Source organism: Prunus dulcis, chromosome 4, assembly GCF_902201215.1.
Source record: "Prunus dulcis chromosome 4, ALMONDv2, whole genome shotgun sequence".
NCBI lineage: Eukaryota > Viridiplantae > Streptophyta > Magnoliopsida > Rosales > Rosaceae > Prunus > Prunus dulcis.
In genome coordinates, this window is record NC_047653.1 from 11,034,188 (window position 1) to 11,053,287 (window position 19,100).

At 36.6% G+C, this 19,100-nt stretch overlaps 4 protein-coding genes across 4 annotated transcripts; 2 read left to right on the forward strand and 2 right to left on the reverse strand.

The window, feature by feature from the left end:
• Positions 1–1,317: 1,317 nt before the first annotated feature.
• Positions 1,318–7,160, reverse strand: LOC117624480 (dynamin-related protein 5A). Its single transcript, XM_034355765.1, has 8 exons — positions 6,738–7,160; positions 5,763–5,954; positions 5,478–5,684; positions 4,868–5,296; positions 3,834–4,061; positions 3,548–3,743; positions 2,170–2,836; positions 1,318–1,651 (listed from the first exon to the last, which is right to left on the reverse strand). The coding sequence occupies exons 1-8, from the start codon at positions 7,122–7,124 to the stop codon at positions 1,465–1,467; spliced, it is 2,493 nt and encodes an 830-aa protein (XP_034211656.1). The 5' UTR covers positions 7,125–7,160; the 3' UTR covers positions 1,318–1,464.
• Positions 7,161–9,662: 2,502 nt separating this feature from the next.
• On the forward strand, positions 9,663–10,118 carry LOC117626752 (protein GRIM REAPER). Its single transcript, XM_034358579.1, has one exon. The coding sequence runs from the start codon at positions 9,663–9,665 to the stop codon at positions 10,116–10,118; it is 456 nt and encodes a 151-aa protein (XP_034214470.1).
• A 1,624-nt stretch (positions 10,119–11,742) lies between these two features.
• On the forward strand, positions 11,743–12,288 carry LOC117626307 (protein GRIM REAPER-like). Its single transcript, XM_034357976.1, has one exon. The coding sequence runs from the start codon at positions 11,839–11,841 to the stop codon at positions 12,286–12,288; it is 450 nt and encodes a 149-aa protein (XP_034213867.1). The 5' UTR covers positions 11,743–11,838.
• A 526-nt stretch (positions 12,289–12,814) lies between these two features.
• LOC117624812 (putative RNA-binding protein YlmH) lies at positions 12,815–17,193 on the reverse strand. Its single transcript, XM_034356272.1, has 10 exons — positions 17,021–17,193; positions 16,488–16,591; positions 16,090–16,221; positions 15,919–15,992; positions 15,711–15,816; positions 14,832–14,900; positions 14,406–14,470; positions 14,227–14,325; positions 13,288–13,387; positions 12,815–13,150 (listed from the first exon to the last, which is right to left on the reverse strand). Exons 1-10 carry the CDS (start codon positions 17,163–17,165, stop codon positions 13,088–13,090), a joined length of 957 nt encoding a protein of 318 aa, XP_034212163.1. The 5' UTR covers positions 17,166–17,193; the 3' UTR covers positions 12,815–13,087.
• Positions 17,194–19,100: the final 1,907 nt, after the last annotated feature.

Here is a 19,100-nt window from a genome sequence, read left to right on the forward strand (position 1 = left end):
AAAAATTTAATGGGATAAATTTTCACCTCAATAATGTTGGGATGTCGAGCAGCAATTACAAGCTGCAATGAAGGTTGAGTGAGGAGGGGATGGTGAGCAGTAATTACAAGCTGCAATAATGTCGTTATAGTAAATTTAAAGTGAGAAGCAAATTTATCTTGTCGGATTAGGTCCCTGGAATTAGGGGCATTTGGGGATGGAACATGGAAAGGTTGGGCTGTGGGGACCACTCACATATCTTCATCCTGTGTCACTTCACTGCTTCATAAAGAAAAGTTCCATTGAGTGCACATAGATTATTATTGCTGCTGCTGTCTACCCTTTACTTTTTAATGCTTTCTTCTATTTTCTCTCATCAAAGGTCAAATTGTATAATAATTATGCCTAGTTTTTATTTATTTATATATATAGAGGAAGAAAAACCCAACTTCTGCTCCACAGACTCATTTCAAAAATTCAAACCACCAAATACCCAGTCTATGAATGATTGGGGGAGAAGAAAATGATTCTGCATGCGCCACAACAATTGTAAAATTATCATTACTACTTTGAAAAAGATTGAATTCCTTTTCTTCTTCCCACATAATTCATATGGGATATAAGAAATCTATTATTCAAATAAGGATTGCATGCACCAAAACAATTCAGCTCACAGAAATTAAAAACAAAAATTAGTATTAGGATTGAGAGGGTTTCAAAAATCATGAGATGAGAACCATAATTTTAGGGTTTGTAACTTCAATTCTGCGTGATCATTTGTAGAGGCGCACTAGATTGTTTTAATTTTGATCACAGGTGGAACTATCTAGTGGACTACACTAGGCTGTACTTAGGTAGCTTTTAGAAAAGAAAATATTAAACCTATATAGTCCATTGGCTGAGACTATCATCTTGTGGCTTCTTGGTAGTTTCTCACATAAAGAAGTATGCAAGTTTGAAGTCCCACATAAAGAAATAAATATCCTAATTAGTCCCATATAATAAAGCATCCTTGATTATAAAAAAAACTATGTCAAAATAAAAAATATACATGTGAAACTTAGCCCTAGCAACGGTTTCAAAAAAATACATGATGCTTTTTGTATTCTTTGTCTTAATTTTGATGTTAGATTGCTCTGTTATTATTATAGCCCTTTGTGGCTAATTTATATTAGCCCTTTGTGACTAGTGACTAGTGACTTTTTCGATTGAATTATGAATGCAATCCTAGAATTCTAAAAACAAATTCAAAAAAAACTTTTGTTCTGGTTTGTTTTTAAAATTTATGCTCTGAAGACACTGAATAACATGGTCTTTACGCTTAGCCGAACACATTAATGGGGATGGAGAAAGAACTTCATCGCTCAATGAAAATTTAATAATAATGAAGAAAAAGCAAAAGCGTAGTCTATATACACAAAATTAAAGAGTGTTACCATCTTACAGCTACAGCCAAATGAAAAACATGGCCTTACATTTATACCATCAAAGTGCGCGGGCAACACTTTTAAACTCATTCAAACAAGATTGGAGTATCTTTTGACGCTTTTGAAGCGATTGCCGCTCATTCTGCAGTACATCGATGGCACCCGGTACGATGAACATGTCCATGAATCTCTCGTCATTCACGGCAAACAAATCCAAACCAATTGCCAGAACAAGCCGATCCCGACTGCATGAGACGGAAAAAAAAAAAAAAAAAAATCAGAATTATGGTTATTATGGAGCCTGGGAGACGATATGATTTGATATCTAGGCAAAATGCATGTGGAAATTAATTAAAAGAAAAATGACTCAGTAGTGTTTGGAGTAGGGTTCTGAAGCATTTAAGTATTTGAATTGGAAGGCATTTTGAAGATTCTGTGTGAGAAAAAAGCCAAGTATGAACGACAGAAATAGGGAGCCAAGGACTTTGGTGAGATCAGAAAGTATAATTTAGACCTGTACGTGCAATTTTAAGAAAGTGTTCTTAAACTAGTATCACATCCATCAAACTTTAAGGCTGCCAGTAAGACAACAAAAGTGAAACTAACAATTGACTGTAAAAAAAGTTGCAATAATTATTCTAAACTGTCTCATCACACCACAAAATGGTCCTTATCATGGCACAGGGGTGACACAGACAGAGTGTTTCTGAGCTTGTGAAGGTGTAAGTTAAGCTTAAAATCAGAACAGGATAAGGAAACTCACCAAGGGGTTAGGAATCCAGAATTCAAAGCCGATGCCACATTTCTCTCAACAAGAACTTCACGTATCCGTGCAAAATGCTGTGCAGCTGATGAACATATTTCTGTATAAGCCGAGCCTGATCTTAAAAGGCCATCAGCATTTCCAAAAAAAAAGGAACCACCATTTTGTGCACTTGTATTGTCAGGATTTCTGCTATTGCCTGTCATTCTTGACAGGCGCTTTCTTCCTCCCATGTCAATGCCATTTCCAAGATCCTTATTTGCACCACCAGCACATGGATGATCAGGGGATGGAGTCTCAGGCACAGTAATTTGGCTTTCTCGAAGAGCATCTCTAGCCTCTGCAGCTTTTCCTGGAGTTGTTTGCTGTGCATTCTTTTCTGGAGGTATATTCTCTTGATCTTTCATCGTGGCATCGGATAACTCAAGTAAAAATGAATTGACAGAAGACTGGTTGAATTTGAAAGAAGAGGATGCACTGGAGCCGAAACCTCCTTGACAGTCATTCTCGTAGCAAACCAATGAGTATGGACTTGTAACTGAATCAAGATGGTGCCTAACGAGTTGCTTGCACTGTTTACCAAGATCCTTTATAAAGCGAGTGTACGCCTGCCTAAGAGCAGCATGAAAACCAATATATCCATCCATATTTTCTGATTTCCTCCCACCTATACAGTGAACAAGCACCGCAAAGGTTTTATTATCAGAATTGAAAACTACAAGCCCCAAAAAAATATAGACGTACATCGTTTTTATCATAAGTTGGAGATTACATAAAAAAGAAATCAGGGGGAAAAAGAAGCATAACGATTAAATTGTGTTAATGCAGGAAGCCTAAAACACAGTGAACATTTAAGTCCAAAAAAGATGAAATTTCTTAAATAGTTCTACAGTGGTATCATTCTCCCACCTGCTGATGCACATTTCAGTTTCTGAAGGTAAAACATTTGAACTTACTAAAGTACCGTAAGCTAAAAGGGAAAGCCTAAAATACAGTGAACATTTAAGTCACATTTCAGTTTCTGAAGGTAAAACATTTGAACTTACTAAAGTACCGTAAGCTAAAAGGGAAAGCCTAAAATACAGTGAACATTTAAGTCCAAAAAAGATGAAATTTCTTAAATAGTTCTACAGTGGTATCATTCTCCCACCTGCTGATGCACATTTCAGTTTCTGAAGGTAAAACATTTGAACTTACTAAAGTACCGTAAGCTAAAAGGGAAAGAGAAACCGTTTAAAAACACACTCTAACGAAGGACAAGAAATTCAACTCAACCGATGCTGGCTCACAGCTCTTTGGGGTTAATATTAAACGGAAGAAAACTAACATGTAAAATGGGAAGAAAAAAAATGCGTGAATAGGATAGATAGCTTCTTACATTCTAACTCACGGTTGCGAGTTCGTTCTAGAGCAAGATCAAAGAGATTTCCCAAAACAAAAGCAAGCCGATCACAAGCAGTGTCAAGAAGAGGAGCAAGCCATGATCGGGCAGCAGCACGTGCAATCTCTGCAGCTGCCTCTGTTACTCCTCTACCCCCACCTCGGCTAGCATGGGCAAGTAGTATATTTGCCACCTGTCAGAAGGAAGATGTAAGAACTTGCCTCTCCACAAATCATAAAAATCAGAATTTACTGGCTCCATTGCTCTAGCAGTACATATATACCTTCTCCCTGGACACTGGAGGGCATTTAATTGAATATGCAGCACAGTGAAATTCGTGCATCACCCTTTCAAAAGCAGCTCCTCCATAAAGTCGAAGAGTAGCATTGGGAGGCATTATATCTGCTGTGACGCCAGGCCATCCCCCAATACCACTTTCTGACTGCTCCTCAAAAGTTGTTTTCCCCCATTGCTCAGGGGCAGGGTCTGCTGCTCCATCAATCAAAGTTGCCTTCGACATTTAAAAATACGAGGGAATTCAATCAAATTATACTTCTAAAGCTCCAAATATTTCAGAAGCTTAGAATGAAATAATATTATGGTAGAAAATGAATAAAAGTTGATGACATTTGTGAATAGAATGGGAGTACACAATTTATTATATTTCTGTCAGTTTTTTTGGTACGCAAATTATTTTTTTACCTGAAGACTTGTGGCATTCACATTAAAGAAGTAGCGTGCATTAGTGAATAGTTAAAAAAAATTGTAAGAACTTGCATAAAATAAGCATTGTGGATGAAGGAAGTTGAGGTTCCACCCCAAAACCAATTGGCAATGGGGGGAGTAACCCAACTCCTTATAAGCCTTTGCTAGGTTTCTCAACTTTCCAATGTGGGACTCTTTACCTTCACATTCTCACACGCCCCCGCACGTGTGGCGAATTTTCAAGCCTAACACGTGGACAACACATTTTGGGCGACGTGGAGCACGTGTGGCCATTGGACTTTCACACATGGGCAACCCGCTCTGATACCATGAAAGAAGTTGAGGTTCCACCCCAAAACCAATTGGCAATGGGGGGAGTAACCCAACTCCTTATAAGCCCTTACTAGGTTTCTCAACTTTCCAATGTGGGATTCTTTACCTTCACATTCTCACAGTGGATTGCCATAAATAACCAACACAATTAAGAAATGGGAAATAGAAACACAATTAAAAAATTTACGTAACAAGGGAAAACACGTTAACCAAACTTAAATTCAAGTAAAGATTATGCCTGTATTATAACTTGAAAAACATTTCATAGAGATTGCTCACCACATGATTGCTTATAGAAGCTGCGTACAACATTGCAGATCTCCTAAGCTGAGAAACATCAGAGGTGGCCTGTATTTTTGAGTCCATCTTGTCTAGTTCAGAGGTGACATCACTGCATCGCTGCTCAAGCAAAGCAAGAGTTGCTGGTGCGGCTTCTTTATACCTTTTCTGAAGTTCAGATTCTAAATATTCTCTCAAACAGCTAAATCCAATATACGGTCTGAACTTTTCTTCATCAAAGCCTCCCTTAACACCGTCACGCAGATGATGGAGAACTTCAGAGTCTACTTGAGATATCTGCCTGCGGAATTCGTCATTTGAAATTGTATTCCTATCCTTTGGCAGTGCAACAAAGAATGGGTGAGTGTTATCGCCAAGATAACCACTTGCACTCAAATACCGGTCCACTTCCCACCGGTCACTAAACTCCTGCATATATTGAATTCTTATAATCAAAATGAATATTCAAACAACATAGAATCTACTTCAACAGAGCCAATTAACATTGCAACATGAAAAAAAGGCTTTTCACTCACATATTCCAATTTTCAGTAACATTATTAACCATAACATAAATGTGCTTATTAAAGATTCTAAACAACTATCATACCTTTAAACGATTATCAAACTTGGAGACCACAATAATTGTCCGTCTAAAAGTTGGATCAATATCCCGAATAGCGTCCAACCACAAAGATGAACACCACTCCACACTACTCTGTTGAAGAAACAGGAGGATACGATGTGGAGGACTAGCTAGTGATTTCACCATAGAAAGAATTTCTTCAGGCGTTCTCTCAGGCTCTCCTTTCTTCGCCTGTGAACAATATTCAAATCCTTAACACAAACCAAAATAGACGCACATAAGTTGCAGTATTTGAAGCCTAAAACCCACCTTAAGAACAAAGCCTGGAGTATCTATAATGGTGAGGTTTGGGCAGTGTGCATATTCTGCTCTCATAACAATAGGCTTTGAAGAAACTGCACTTTTAGTTTTCTTCAAAAGCGTCTCAGTTCGGGACTTAATAATATCTGCAATGGCAGATGGCAAAACAACTGGGCTTCCATATTCTTCAGAATCCTCCTCCTGTTTCAAATACTCTTTAAGATCAATGTGTTGTGTAATTAAACCATTTAGCACATTAAAAATCTAATTAAAGGAAGACCAAGGCACTACAAAAAAGTTTAAACATCACTATAATAACCAGACTTCAAGGTTTTAGTCGCAATAGTAAGAAACTCGTAATATGTCAAGTGTTCCTTAGAAAAACACCGAGTTGAGTTTCCATTTTCCTTTGAAACCAACACAACAGATAATTCAAGACGCTTCTTTTTCCATTTTCCATTTCTCTCTGTTCTTTGCTAGATTACAACCGAAAAGAATAAAAATGAACAAAACAAATTCATTCAGAAACCATCCTCCCCAGTGTTGGTGTTGATTAGTTTATTAACAGAGAAAATTAACACCCTAAAACTCAATCCCTAGACCATGTTGAACACTTTTGTTCTGTTTTGAAGTAATTGGGTTAGTATTCTATGTTCCTAATATCACAAGGACCATAAGAAAAATCAAATCTTTCAACATAATTCATTTCCCCAATTTTCAGAAACAAAACAAAGTTCATTACACACAAGCACACAATTCCACATGTACGCTTTTTTTGTTGCAATATACTTCCAAATGTTCAAAACCTTATAAGTCCACATAAAACAAGTACACTTAAAACTCAAAGTATCATCATCATCACCATCAACATTCCTCAGCAACCAAACAGAACCACTAAAAAAACCCTAAACGAATGATGAACACCCAAAAACAACAAAATGCAGAGCAATGAAAAAACCAAGAATGGGTTAGAAGAACGAAGACCTGGAATCGGCAGCGTGGCTCGAGAGCGGTGGCGTCGTGGACCATTTGGAGAATGAGAGGTCTGCGAGTGCCCATCTCGACTTCGCGGACATTGAAGCGAAAGCCGAGGAGTGCTTCGAGGAGCGAGCTCTTGCCGTCCGATTGCCCTCCTAGGGCTACGATCTCCGGGATTGGGAGCTTCTCTCCGAAGGCCACCGTGGCCGCTTGGAGGCGATTGTAGGCCTCGAACCGGGACTTGGAGTTGGAGAGGGAGACCAACGAAGACGACGACATGTCGTTTTCTGCAATGGAACTTGGGTGGGGGTGCTTTCGAGAGTGAGATTTTCCCAATGGGGTTTTGGTCGGTGTAGTGAAGAAGGCGTTTGGGGTGGTGGCGTTGGTGGACATTGCTGCACTCTGAAAAAGAGAGAGAGAGAGAGAGAGAGAGAGAGAGAGAGCGAGGGAAAAGTGGGGGTTGGGGGTTTTGAATTTGAATTTTGAGTAATGAAGCCGACGGTCGTTTATCAAGGCGCGGTGCGAGGACCCCAACGGCATGTCGTTGTTTGGTGACTTGGGTTGGCTTCCGGGTCAAGAGATGGGCCGGATTTGGGCTTATATCTCTTGCTGGCTCAGTTAATCCTTCTTCTTTGTTTCTCTTTATTTGCCAAAGTTAGGAGGGGACAGGGTATTTTCACACGCACTATCAAGGTGCTATGAGAACTCGAACTTGAGACCACTTATCTACAAACGAAGGCTCTTTTCCACTATGCGAGACTTCGTTTGGCTTCTCTTTTTAAATACAAAATATGAGAAGAAAAAAAACTCAACAACATCAACAGACTTTAAGGAAAGCATTAAATCCACGATTAGAAGAAAACAAGGAAAAGCTTCCCGGGTAAGAGGAATGTTGTAATGTTACTTCCAACACTAAGATCCATGACACATGCATGACTAGTATTTTCTTGGGGGAAGGAAAAAAGAAGGAGACATGAGTGCTGGTAAAGTCACCTTAAAAAACTTGTACCAAGAATGTCACCCGTCTCATATGTGATCGAGATAGAGGATGGTGACTATAGGAAATACACCCATTCTTGGGCATGCACACAACTCCACCCCTGCTCTTGTTTCGTATGACTTTTGGGCTAGTTAATATTCTCTTCCTACTTAATGTGATGATATGCTACTTAATTGACTTCATCACGTATCAAATCATTCGAAATATATTTAATTTTTATACAGGACACAAAGTTCCGAAATTTGTATTAGTGTAAAAAAATAAGGATTTGAATTATTTTCTTTCTTTATACGTACATACTAACAAAAATGTTCTTTCATTTTCTCATATGCGGACGTCTGGATGTTATTATCGTGTAGACGCTATATATTTTATATTACCTTTTCATGTTTTCCTCCATTTTTACAATAGTCCCCACAGTAATAACGTAAGTAAGAGAAGAACTAATGTACATATCTAAACACTAACCAGTTAATAAATTAATATGACCCTAGCCGCTCATTTGAGTCCACTGCACAATATATCTCATGATCCCAACGTTTAATTTTTTAAGTCGTCATAGAAAGATTATCCCTACAAAGTTGCAATAAAATCAAAATGCATCTAGTTATTTAATTGTGGCAATATAAATAGACAAACGCAATATTTTTTTTATTTATAAACAACGAAATATGAACGTACAATTTGGGTGTAATTTTGTAAGAATGATCCTTGAATGGGAACCTACATATGAACTATTTGAATAATCAAATTATCGTGAGGAATAGAACAAAATAATTGACTAATTAACTAATTAGCAATTCATCCACACTCTATATTGCGTATTAGCTATATACATGTATATTTTGAAAGGAAAGGCATGAAAAGTGAGTGCCGGTATCATCACATGCAAGTAGCCCAAAATAAAAGGAAGTAGTTGAGTCAATACGCGTGATCTCGGTTTGATTTGGTCAGAAAATCAGAGGGCAAGAGTGCACGAGAGTGGTAAACCCTTTTGATTTTCGGCGGTCGTGATTTGTTTAATCATGTTGACAAAACACTGGATCGACCAACCAGAAGTGGACACTTCAACAACAATCTCTGTACCCCACCCAGATGAAATTAGTGGGTAACGTGGCCTACTTGTGACTTGAACGGACTTTCTGCCGGAATACAAGATCCCCTACACGTGAGTCTACTGTGCACCCCCCCTGCGTTTTGAATGTTTAATTATTTCATAGTTAACTAAATTTTGTTTTATTTTCTTAAATTGTATGGTGTTTTATTTTATTTTATTTTTTATGTAAAGATTTATGGGATGTGGCATCACAAGTGCACAAAATTCTCCCCTTCCTTCAAGTGCACGATTCACTTAAGAGACAATCTTGAGACAACCCAATATATTACTCCCTGCTCCCTCTTCCTAGTGAGTGACAAGAAAAGAAAAAGAAAAAGAGCCGTAAAGAATACCAATTGCACAACATATATATCTTTAAAATTGCTTTAAATTTAATTTTTATTTGTTTTTGCTCTCTTGCAAGTGTTTCTCTAATCATTAAACAACATAAAATTCTTTTAATCTTTTTAAAGATAATATAAATCCTTAGTTGACAATCTAATACATGGCACAGTCACACATGTTTTTATAATAGTAGATTATATATATCTAACATATTTAATTAAAGCAATAAATCCCAATGTGAGGGGTGTCAATGACAATGACTCAATGAGACGGCAAATGGCGGGGAATTAGGAAATCGATCTCTTTGGTTAAGTACAATCTCATGTGCTTTAACCGAATCTAATGCACTAATCATTCAATTATGCGTAACACATTTACTTATCAAAGTATAAATACATATATTTTATTTTAAGACAAAACTTGTAGCATAAAACACCCACCTCTTCCCTTGCTTCAAATTCATTGTGGCCAATACCCCATTTTTGAGAGAATGGCCAACTTCCTCAAGCTCACCACCATTCTCTCCCTCATGATACCTTCACTAGTCCTAGCTCTGCATTCTCAAATGGGCTTCTCATCATCCGAGCTCGAAGAGAAAGAAGAGTATGTGCTTGACTCTCCAAACCCTAGTTTCAAATCCAGAAGCAGGTTCTTGGCCAGCATCATAAAAAAAGGTGCACATTGTGATCCTATCAAGCACAACATTTGCAATGGGATTTCAGCAAACAAAGGGACCAGCATTCTCCATTGCTGCAAGACACATTGCAGAAATGTTCTTGGCGATAAGAATAATTGTGGGAAATGTGGGAACAAATGCAAGCTTGGCATGCATTGTTGCAATGGGACTTGTATCAGTACTACTTTCAATGCCAACAATTGCGGCAAGTGTGGTAAAAAGTGCAAGTATGGTGTTAAATGCGAGTATGGATATTGTGGGTATGCTTAGATTGATTCATTGTTAATATATGATAAGGTGGTCTTCCACTATCCTTTTTAGTGGACAATTTAAATCGAGCTCTCGTCGTGAATGTAGAGAAATGAGTGTTCTATATTGGAGCTAGAAACCCTCGATTTTGTATTATTGCTTCACTGCACGTAAGTTTATGTCATGATAAATTTATAAAAACTTTAATTTGCAAAGTGATTTTGAGTGTTAATCTCATTTTGATCATGTTCTTTATGATTGGTTCTTGGTTTTTGTATATTTTACAACTTCAAGTAGCCTTGTATTTTCTTAAACAGAAGCCAATGATTTGGGCCTTTTTTTTCTTTTCTTTTCTTTTTTTTTTTCCTCTTAAATTTGTTTGCAAGAATATATATATTTTAAACAGTATGTGAGGCCTCATATTCAAGTCCCTTTTCTTGACAAATGCTGTGAGTTGTGAGGCCTCTGAAGTTGATTGGAGGAGAGATCAACACTGGTGTCAATCCCAAGCTTCATGTAGACTTTGAGTTTTCTGTTTATAAATACAATCTGGATTCCTTTTTATGAAGAAAAAAAAAGCTCATTAATCAACATCTAATAAAATATTTGGGCAAGCAGCCTAGTCACAAAATTTTGGTTTTGGTTTTGTAGCTAGTCACACAAACTTATCACACTATTTCGAATATGAATCTGTCACACAAACTTTACCTAACATATGCTATAATCAGTTTACCCACCATTCACAACTTGTTTATAGCTCATTGGTCATCTGTGATAAAATTCCTTCAGCATTCACAAATTCACAGTGCAGAATTTGTCAATGTGTTGCCTCCCTGAAATTCAAGCAAAAGTAAAATTTAAAGATATGAAATGTTATAAACAATCCGAGATGTTGGAGAAAATTAAAATAAGGAAGTTTTCCTATTTTTTGTTTCAAAAGATCATGACAGTATGAACATTCAAAAATACAAAAATACAGCAACAAAGTCGATAATCGTAGCAACTCAAATACCTAGAGCACGTCTCAACAAGCCTCAGTCCAACTGGCGCAGAAGATCCCCAACCAACTTTTTTTTCTTATTCAACTGTCACATATGCCTTCTATGGTGTGGATACTCTAATTCCATGTTGTTGTGTGTATTGGATAAAGAAATGTTTAAGTCATTGCTTATTTATTACTCATATCCTATGGTACAGCTTCAAGTTTTAGTGGTGTTCTTCAATATCCTTTCTCTTTGGCAATGAAGTTTCAATGGTGTTCTTGACAACATATTTTTTTCTCTTTCACGATTGAGGGGATGAACACGGCTTCAATCCTCTAATAAGATGTAGCAATTTCAATTTATTCAAACACCCGAAATCAAGCTCTTGTATAACTGAAATGGTTAAAGAGCATTAGGTGCTATCAATTATAATAGTAATCCCCTTCTACTTTTGGCATAACTCAAATCTGTACGACTTGTCCTTGTTCTTTCAAAAAAAAAAAGATTCCAAATATTCCTAACTAAAAAAGACAAAAAGTAGTCAGGTGAATTGACTTGAAAAAAAATATGAACAGCATTGTCGTGGTTGCATATAACCAAAACTCATTGACAATCTTATTTATTTGTCACTAACTCATTGACAAGTTCACATGTCAATAGAATTTCAACTTCCCCAACGTGGAATATTTATCTGCAACTTGCAGCTTGCAGCTTATATTAGCCATCATCTTCCTTACCTTCCATAAATTTGTCAAAAAATGGCCAAGTTTCTTGAGCTTACGACCATTCTCTCCCTCATCATACCTTTGCTCATAACAATGCAGGTCCAAATGGCCTTCTCATCTGAGATCGAAGACGACGAAGAATACGTGCTCGACTCTCCATTGCTGAACTTCAGATCAAGAAGCAGATTCTTGGGCAGTGTAATCAAGCAAGGTGCTAAGTGCAATCCCATTAAGAAGAACATCTGTAACGGGATTTCCGCGAACAAAGGAACAAGCCTTTTGTTTTGCTGCAAGATAAAGTGTGTCAATGTTCTTGGAGATAGGAACCACTGTGGGCAATGTGGTCGTAAGTGCAAGCTTGGAGAGCTTTGCTGCCATGGAACTTGTACCAACATTTTAAACAATGTAAACAATTGTGGCAAGTGCGATAAGAAATGCTTGCATGGAGTTAAATGTCAGCATGCAACTTGTGGGTATGCTTGAATTTATCCAAAATTTCATGCTAAGGAGATTGAACGAATAAAAGATATATAGCTTCTTTTTTGTACCAAAAAACAAGAAGATAGCTTCTTTTGTTCTGTGTGTTTTTTCTTTGTAATTAGTTGATATAGTTTTGTGCTGCATTCTTATAGATTGGAAAGTCAGTTTAGATTCAGGTTTTGCATTTCTCCTTTTCAAGGCAGTCTTTGATGTAATTTTCTCAGCATAAATAGATACTGTGTATTCCATTAAAGAACGTTTTCATGTAGGGCTCTTTCTCACTACCGAGCTCCAATTTCCATAAAAGAATTTTTCCTTGGAAATTTTTTTTTTTTTCAAAATGACTTTTCTGACCAAACAGATTTTTATTTTCTTGCTAAGATATTACATTTCTTTCCCAAACACCAAACACTAACACTAGGGGATGCCTTGTTGCATCTTTTTCTTTTTTTCTTTTTTAAAAAAGAAGAGGAAAATATCTAGTAATGAACTATGCAAGTCAAATTAAATAAACAAAATCAGAAGGATATCATGTTACAAGCACAATTTCTAGAGCTTTGATAGTATTAGAACTGTTAATTATACGTAGTACAACAAAGTACAAAATTAATTCAATATATGGGGGGAAAATATAAATATGTACAACTTCGAACTTGCAAAATAGTGCCAAACTTTGATGCAATGGAACATATGCTTGATGTTTAGAAAGAGAACCTGTCTGGCTTTAAGTTACAAAATCGCTCATCGCAGAACTTCTTTGGGTCCATGCATACTAACGTGGCATTGGTACCCGTTTCAAAACTTACAGATAACGAATGAGCTCAACTGCAAACTTCCCCTTCTTCGTAGAGTTAATTTCCCCAATCTGAAATTAAGTACGTTAAAGCATCAGAAATGCCAGGCTAAAGAACAATCCAAGAAGTATACATATCCAATTTTGGCATCAAGATGGCTGACAGGTCATTTGATCAAACAGTGATTTTCTTGAATATGACAACTCACCTTCAGTCTTCCTTTACCTCTAACCGATACAATATCACCAGTCTTGAGTGTAGCTCCATTTTTGGTAACAGGGGTCCAGTTGAGGCGCACATCCCCGTCACTGCACAGATAAGAAAAAACTTTAATATCATGTTTTTCACCTTTCAACACTTTAGGCCATGTGTTTGAATCATATAAATGCGTTGATGCACATCAAATGTGATTATATTTGGAGTACGGTTCTAGTAAGTAACTAATGTAAATAAAAAACCTTGATCTTTTAGGTCTTTTACTGAAATGTAAAGGTTAAAACCCTTTTATAAGTGTGTTTAATCTTGATGGATGGAGTGCTTTAATTCTGGATTTAATATTCCGAAGTTGGCTACTTATTTTATAGTTACTTAAAGAGTCTTACTCTGCGTGTATATATTATATGTATTATAGTACGGTTCTCTTGCACAACAATAATGCACGATGTCCCTCAAAACTCATCAATCGTGTTGACTTCATTGCTTACTGAGCAAGTTGGAGGATGTGCAGCGTCTCACAACTGAAAATCGGCATATATTTCAAATTGAAGTGGAGAATGCTACAAGAATATAACAACAGAATTCCAGAAGATATGGTAGATGCAGATGAAGAATGGCCAAAAAAAGGAAAATCCAAAGACCAAAAAAGGTGCCAGCCAAGGGTATGCAATTACATAGACTTACAAAAGATATGGCATAATGCAGATGAGGAGTGGGGAAAAAAATAAATAGGATATAAAGGAGCAGCCAAGTCTACGCAAAAACATAAGGCTTTTTGAGTAACAGATTATGAATATTTTATAAAAGAAATATCACCATCAAACTATGCAGTAAACCTACAGCATAGGATTAACCAACTCAATAAAGCTTAATGAAATCAAAGATACTAACAATAATTGAAGGGAGAGTTCAGTATAAGTGTAGGCCATACCGGATCAGATCAACTAGTTTTGACCGTGAAATCTTAAATCCTGCACTAGCTATAGCATCAATCCTCAGTGATAATTCTATGGCTTTAAATGACTTAGTTCTGCAAAGAGTACGTAGTGAGTTACTAACTAATGCTACATAATGAAAAAAGGACAACATAAATATGATAATTTGCGCAACCTTGGTTGTTCGTAATCAAGAGCAATCAGTGGTATCTTAGTAAGAGATACAGGAACGTTGCCAACCTGCAATAGAAAAATGCCTTACAATCATGAAATGCAAGCAGTTAAATAGTGTGATACGTGGCTACACCTTTGTACCATTCTTTTTCTTCTATCCATTGTTTTGCACTGTTTTATCTCCCAAATGTACATTTGCAATGATCACCAAAGAATAATAACAAATAACACAATACTTATTTCTGATGTTTTTTGAGAAAGTGAATGAGATGTAACTCATTCAACTATACTAGTTTGCATAACAGATTATTTTAATCTTACCATAGCTAATAAAGAACCAAAAGGGAAAATAAATGCATCTTTTTTCCATTGATGTTAATTTGGAAGATAAGAGTATCAGGAGAAACATACTCAGAAGTTAAACAACCTTGTCGAGTGATGATATAAGATAGTCAGCAAGGTCTGGAACAACAATGACTTGAGCCCCCTTCTCCCCCTGGCAGCATTACAAAATAAATTAAAATAAATTTAAAAAAAAAAAAAACTACAAACACTGATTTCAACCAGGCCATACAAGGGTATAAGTTGGAAACAGAGAATATGAATGCAATACAGACAAGGGTATCCTAACTGACAGCTTTAAAAGAATATTGCACTTAAAGGGGATGATATTTCAGATAAATACCTCTCTACAAAGACATTGAACAGACACGGCCCTGCTATGGCAGGACCACAGGAGCAACACTGTGTACAAATATAGAACACAGACATGAGACAGAAATCCTGACATTGCAAATTCTTAAGTAACCACTGGTAAAGTGAGGCCAAGATGACATCTGCTGATTTATATTGGCTAGTTCGGATAAAGTTTATTGTTGCTTCTTTTTTCTTTTTTTTTTTCAAGAAGTTTATCATAGTTTACATATAAAAACATAATAATCTTTCTCTCATTGGAAACATTGACCAAGTGCTAAGTGTTTGAGACAGAATAGCAAAGTTTATTCTTAAATAATAGAAGTATTGCAAACACATTTTTAAGGTTTATCAGTTCTCAACAAGCATGGGGCATGGACAAGACTCCTCTGAATCTGTCCATACTAATTGGGTACTCACAAACAGAAAGTGGATGTGGTCAGAAAATCAGTTACATAAATTATAACTCCTAGAAGATAAAAGAAAATAAAAAGCTTTAAAACTAGCCTTCTTCATATTAAATGTGAATATTGACACTTGCAGTCTCTGTTTAGAAACCTACCAGAAAAAATTAATAACACAGCAGCAACTAAAACAAGAATATAAATTGTACCTGAAAAATAACATCTCCAAACTTCTCCCTAGCAATCCCTGTACCAAGAATTGCGCCTAGGAAGTCACCATGAGAACAAGGTTGAAACCCAAAGTTTCCCGTGATACTAGAAGTAACCATCAAAGAAAATTTTTTTAAAAAGGCTTCACATTGATTAAAAGATGGATGATTCTAAGCATAAAAATTGTAGAGATATAATATTGCTTACCTCAATGCAACAATTACATCAGGATCACTTGTCAAACGTTCTGGATGTCCAATGGAGATTCGGCACCGCTCAGCCTAGACAATTTGAAGAAGCGAAAAACATATGTTAATTAATACACAAACACTCTGATATGCAGCAGCATCAAATAGAGCTGGAACTATTTAGTTCAACCTGTGGGTATCCACCCTGAGCAACTGCTTTCAAATCAGCTAGCTTTTCCAAAGCTAGCATCGACTCCTTCAACACTGGAGGGGTGAGAAAATTTGTATGGAGAACTTCTCTTCTTAATGACGCACGTCTAGCCTGCAATAAATGGAAAACAAAGATTTTAAAAAAAACCTTAGAAACATATCTACATTTTCTAGTAACAAGCAAAGCAAGACCTATGGTGAGCTTATATCCATCTGTCAATTTCCAGTGATAAATAGGCTATACTCTTATTTCGAAAGGTCCAAAAATCTGAACTTTGTAGTTCTTTCTAATGGGGGTAAACTAAGAAATAAATTTCATCTTGATAAGGTACAGCCAGCTGCTACATTTACAGAACGGTAATACAAGTTTTCAAGTACCATCTCAAGAACGTGCTTTACTTCTTCAATAACAGTTTTGTCCACCACTCCTTTAAGTAAATCATCATCATCCCTCTTTACAGCTTGAGCTAAGTGGCATATTCCTGAAGCCGCATTAAGAAGAGCAATAACATATTACATACCAAATAACCGATGGTCATGCAGCTAAGTCTAGTTTAATATATGTTATGAAAAATCATTGACCAATCACACATTCAACTTATCCAACTTGTTTTTACCCAAAAAATAAAAAACAAAAAAACTTATCCAACTTGAATCTGCCTGATTTTGGACAAATTTTTTGCAATGCCTTTTCAGCATTTAAGCTCAAATGTCTCTCTCTTTGTTTTTCTTTTCAATCTTTGACAACCAAATCATGCACTAGTTGGATTCGAAGTTGTTCCTTCTCATATACCCACAAATCATCCAAAAGGTAAGTCAAAATTACAAGAAATTAGCACAAATACAATGGAGAGGGAAAGCACATCATTTATGCTTTAATAATCTCAAGTACCAAAAACGCACATTCGCACCTGAAGAACTCAAGCGAGGACCGAGAGGAAAGGTGACAAGGGTCCTGTGGTAAGAGACCTTGTTGTTTATGAGAGGATGGGACAGAGCAAAAGCCACAGCTGCTCTTCTTACAAGTGACGCTGCTACGAAACTGGTGGCAGCCATGGCCCTATGCACAATGCGCAGGCCAACTGGGTTGAGTGGAGAAGTATATGCTTCTGCCTTGTAGTGGGCTTGGGGTTTCACAAATCTTAGCCCAAACATTTTAGGACGTTTTTAAGGGAAATTCAATTGTTGGCAAAAGAGAAAAAAAGAAAAAGAAAAGGGAAATTCAACAATTGAAAAGCGAATTTTTTAGGACTCAAAGAAACTCCCATCATTTTAATTAATATTTCTTTTGACGTAAACGTAGGGGCATGGGTTGGGTCTTTAGTTCCCAACAGGTAATTTAAAATTCGGTTATTATTAGGTCAACTCAAATTTTTGTGATCGGATTGAGCGGTTCGGTTGAGTTAACTCAAAATTAAATTTACTTTTAAGTTTTGATTTCAATCCGTAACCCAATTTGTATATAGCGATTTATAATTTTTTAAACTCTATACTCATTCATTCTTAGACCAACTAAACCTAACCTATTATGATCAGGTTAGGCTGTTCTATCAGGTTGATCCGAAATTGTCCCCACTTTTACCTAAAAGCATAACTTTTTTGTGAGCTTTTCTCAGATCTTTGCTTTCATTATATCATCTTGATTGCATTTTTGTAGCATTTCCCATTGTTCTTGCATGACTTTACCCTAGTAATTTGAAAGAGATCTCACGAGAGGTTTTTTGGGTATTGTTGAATAAACAAGTACAATCATATAGAGAGGGAGAGAAAATAATTTATATATCAACATGAATATATATATTTGCTAATAATCTGCGATAGTGGAGGAAACTAAAATTTTAATATTGATGAGCCTATCTTTTTCATTATCATATCCCACTTACAATTTGTAAGCCGCGTATCCTTCTCGTATAGGTGATTTGGACTTGGGCTAAGGCCTGAGCTCGTATTTGACCATGTGGTTGGGCAATCGCTTAAAGAAGATATGCACACTTAGAACATTATCAGAACCGGGTTAATCTCAGTTGAGCCGTCTTCGATGATTAAGTCAGAAGTTGATTTGAGCTTGGGGAGAATGGATATAGGGTTTACACAATGTGGATCTTTTTTAGGTTAAGAACTTATTACTTTCGTCTAGAGAATGTGAGGGTATTTATAGGGAGAAAGAGGGACCATGACATTTTATAGAAGAGATCTTTATCTCCTGTCCCCTTAGCCTAAGTTACATTAAATGTTTTGTCTCTGATCGCCATACTGCTGGACAGAGGTTTGGTGGCGAAGTGACAAGCGACTAAGGATGGAAAGAGAATTAAATGCTCCCTCTCCATCACATGTCTGCTCACTCGAAGATCAACGGACTTGTTTGGCAAGGGCAAAGTGATGGACCTGGCAGGAGCCTGGTCGAGTCTACTAGTCCGTAACACTCCTCTGGTTAGAATGCTCAGCCCAGTGGTCTGGTAAATATTCAATTACCCGAGCCATGGCCCACTCCTTGAGTTAACTGAATTCCAACCGAGAGGGTCAACGACGACACCCCTTTAATCTTATATGATTGGCATATGTCTCATTTACAGCCAAATTTTTTTTTTTTTTTTTTTTTTTAAAGGGTGAATGGCGTGAGCTTTGATATTCAACTCAAACTATATTGAGTTAAACGATCACCTTTTTGTGCTAGTACTGATGATGATGTAGATAGAGAAATTCAGAGACATGCTTTCATTGAGTGCCAATCCAATTTAAGGATGGACACTGGTTTACCCTCAAAATCAATCAATGTATTCGGGTAATTAAATTAAATATAAAAAAATTTAATTCGATGACAAGACTGAACCTTAAGCAAATTATAACTTATTATTACTTGTAATATACATTCCAAAATCAATGGACACTTTATATTTTCTTCTTTCAATCTCCCTACCCAAGCAACCAAACAGCTAATGAGGAATGATCTTTCCTCGTCTTCTCACTAATTTCATTCACAAACATTCCCTT

What these genes read in the sequence shown, in the direction of transcription:
- LOC117624480 (XM_034355765.1), bottom strand. Translation starts at nt 7,124, where the DNA reads ATGTCCACCAACGCCACCACCCCAAACGCCTTCTTCACTACACCGACC. An exon ending in AGTTTGATAATCGTTTAAAG is followed by an intron (nt 5,297 to 5,477) that starts GTATGATAGTTG and finishes CAATATATGCAG; the next exon opens with GAGTTTAGTGACCGGTGGGA. An exon ending in TCTGGATTCCTAACCCCTTG is followed by an intron (nt 1,652 to 2,169) that starts GTGAGTTTCCTT and finishes CGTCTCATGCAG; the next exon opens with TCGGGATCGGCTTGTTCTGG.
- LOC117626752 (XM_034358579.1), top strand. Translation starts at nt 9,663, where the DNA reads ATGGCCAACTTCCTCAAGCTCACCACCATTCTCTCCCTCATGATACCT.
- LOC117626307 (XM_034357976.1), top strand. Translation starts at nt 11,839, where the DNA reads ATGGCCAAGTTTCTTGAGCTTACGACCATTCTCTCCCTCATCATACCT.
- LOC117624812 (XM_034356272.1), bottom strand. Translation starts at nt 17,165, where the DNA reads ATGGCTGCCACCAGTTTCGTAGCAGCGTCACTTGTAAGAAGAGCAGCT. An exon ending in TTATATCATCACTCGACAAG is followed by an intron (nt 14,471 to 14,831) that starts GTTGTTTAACTT and finishes TTTCTATTGCAG; the next exon opens with GTTGGCAACGTTCCTGTATC. An exon ending in GAGGTAAAGGAAGACTGAAG is followed by an intron (nt 13,151 to 13,287) that starts GTGAGTTGTCAT and finishes ACTTAATTTCAG; the next exon opens with ATTGGGGAAATTAACTCTAC.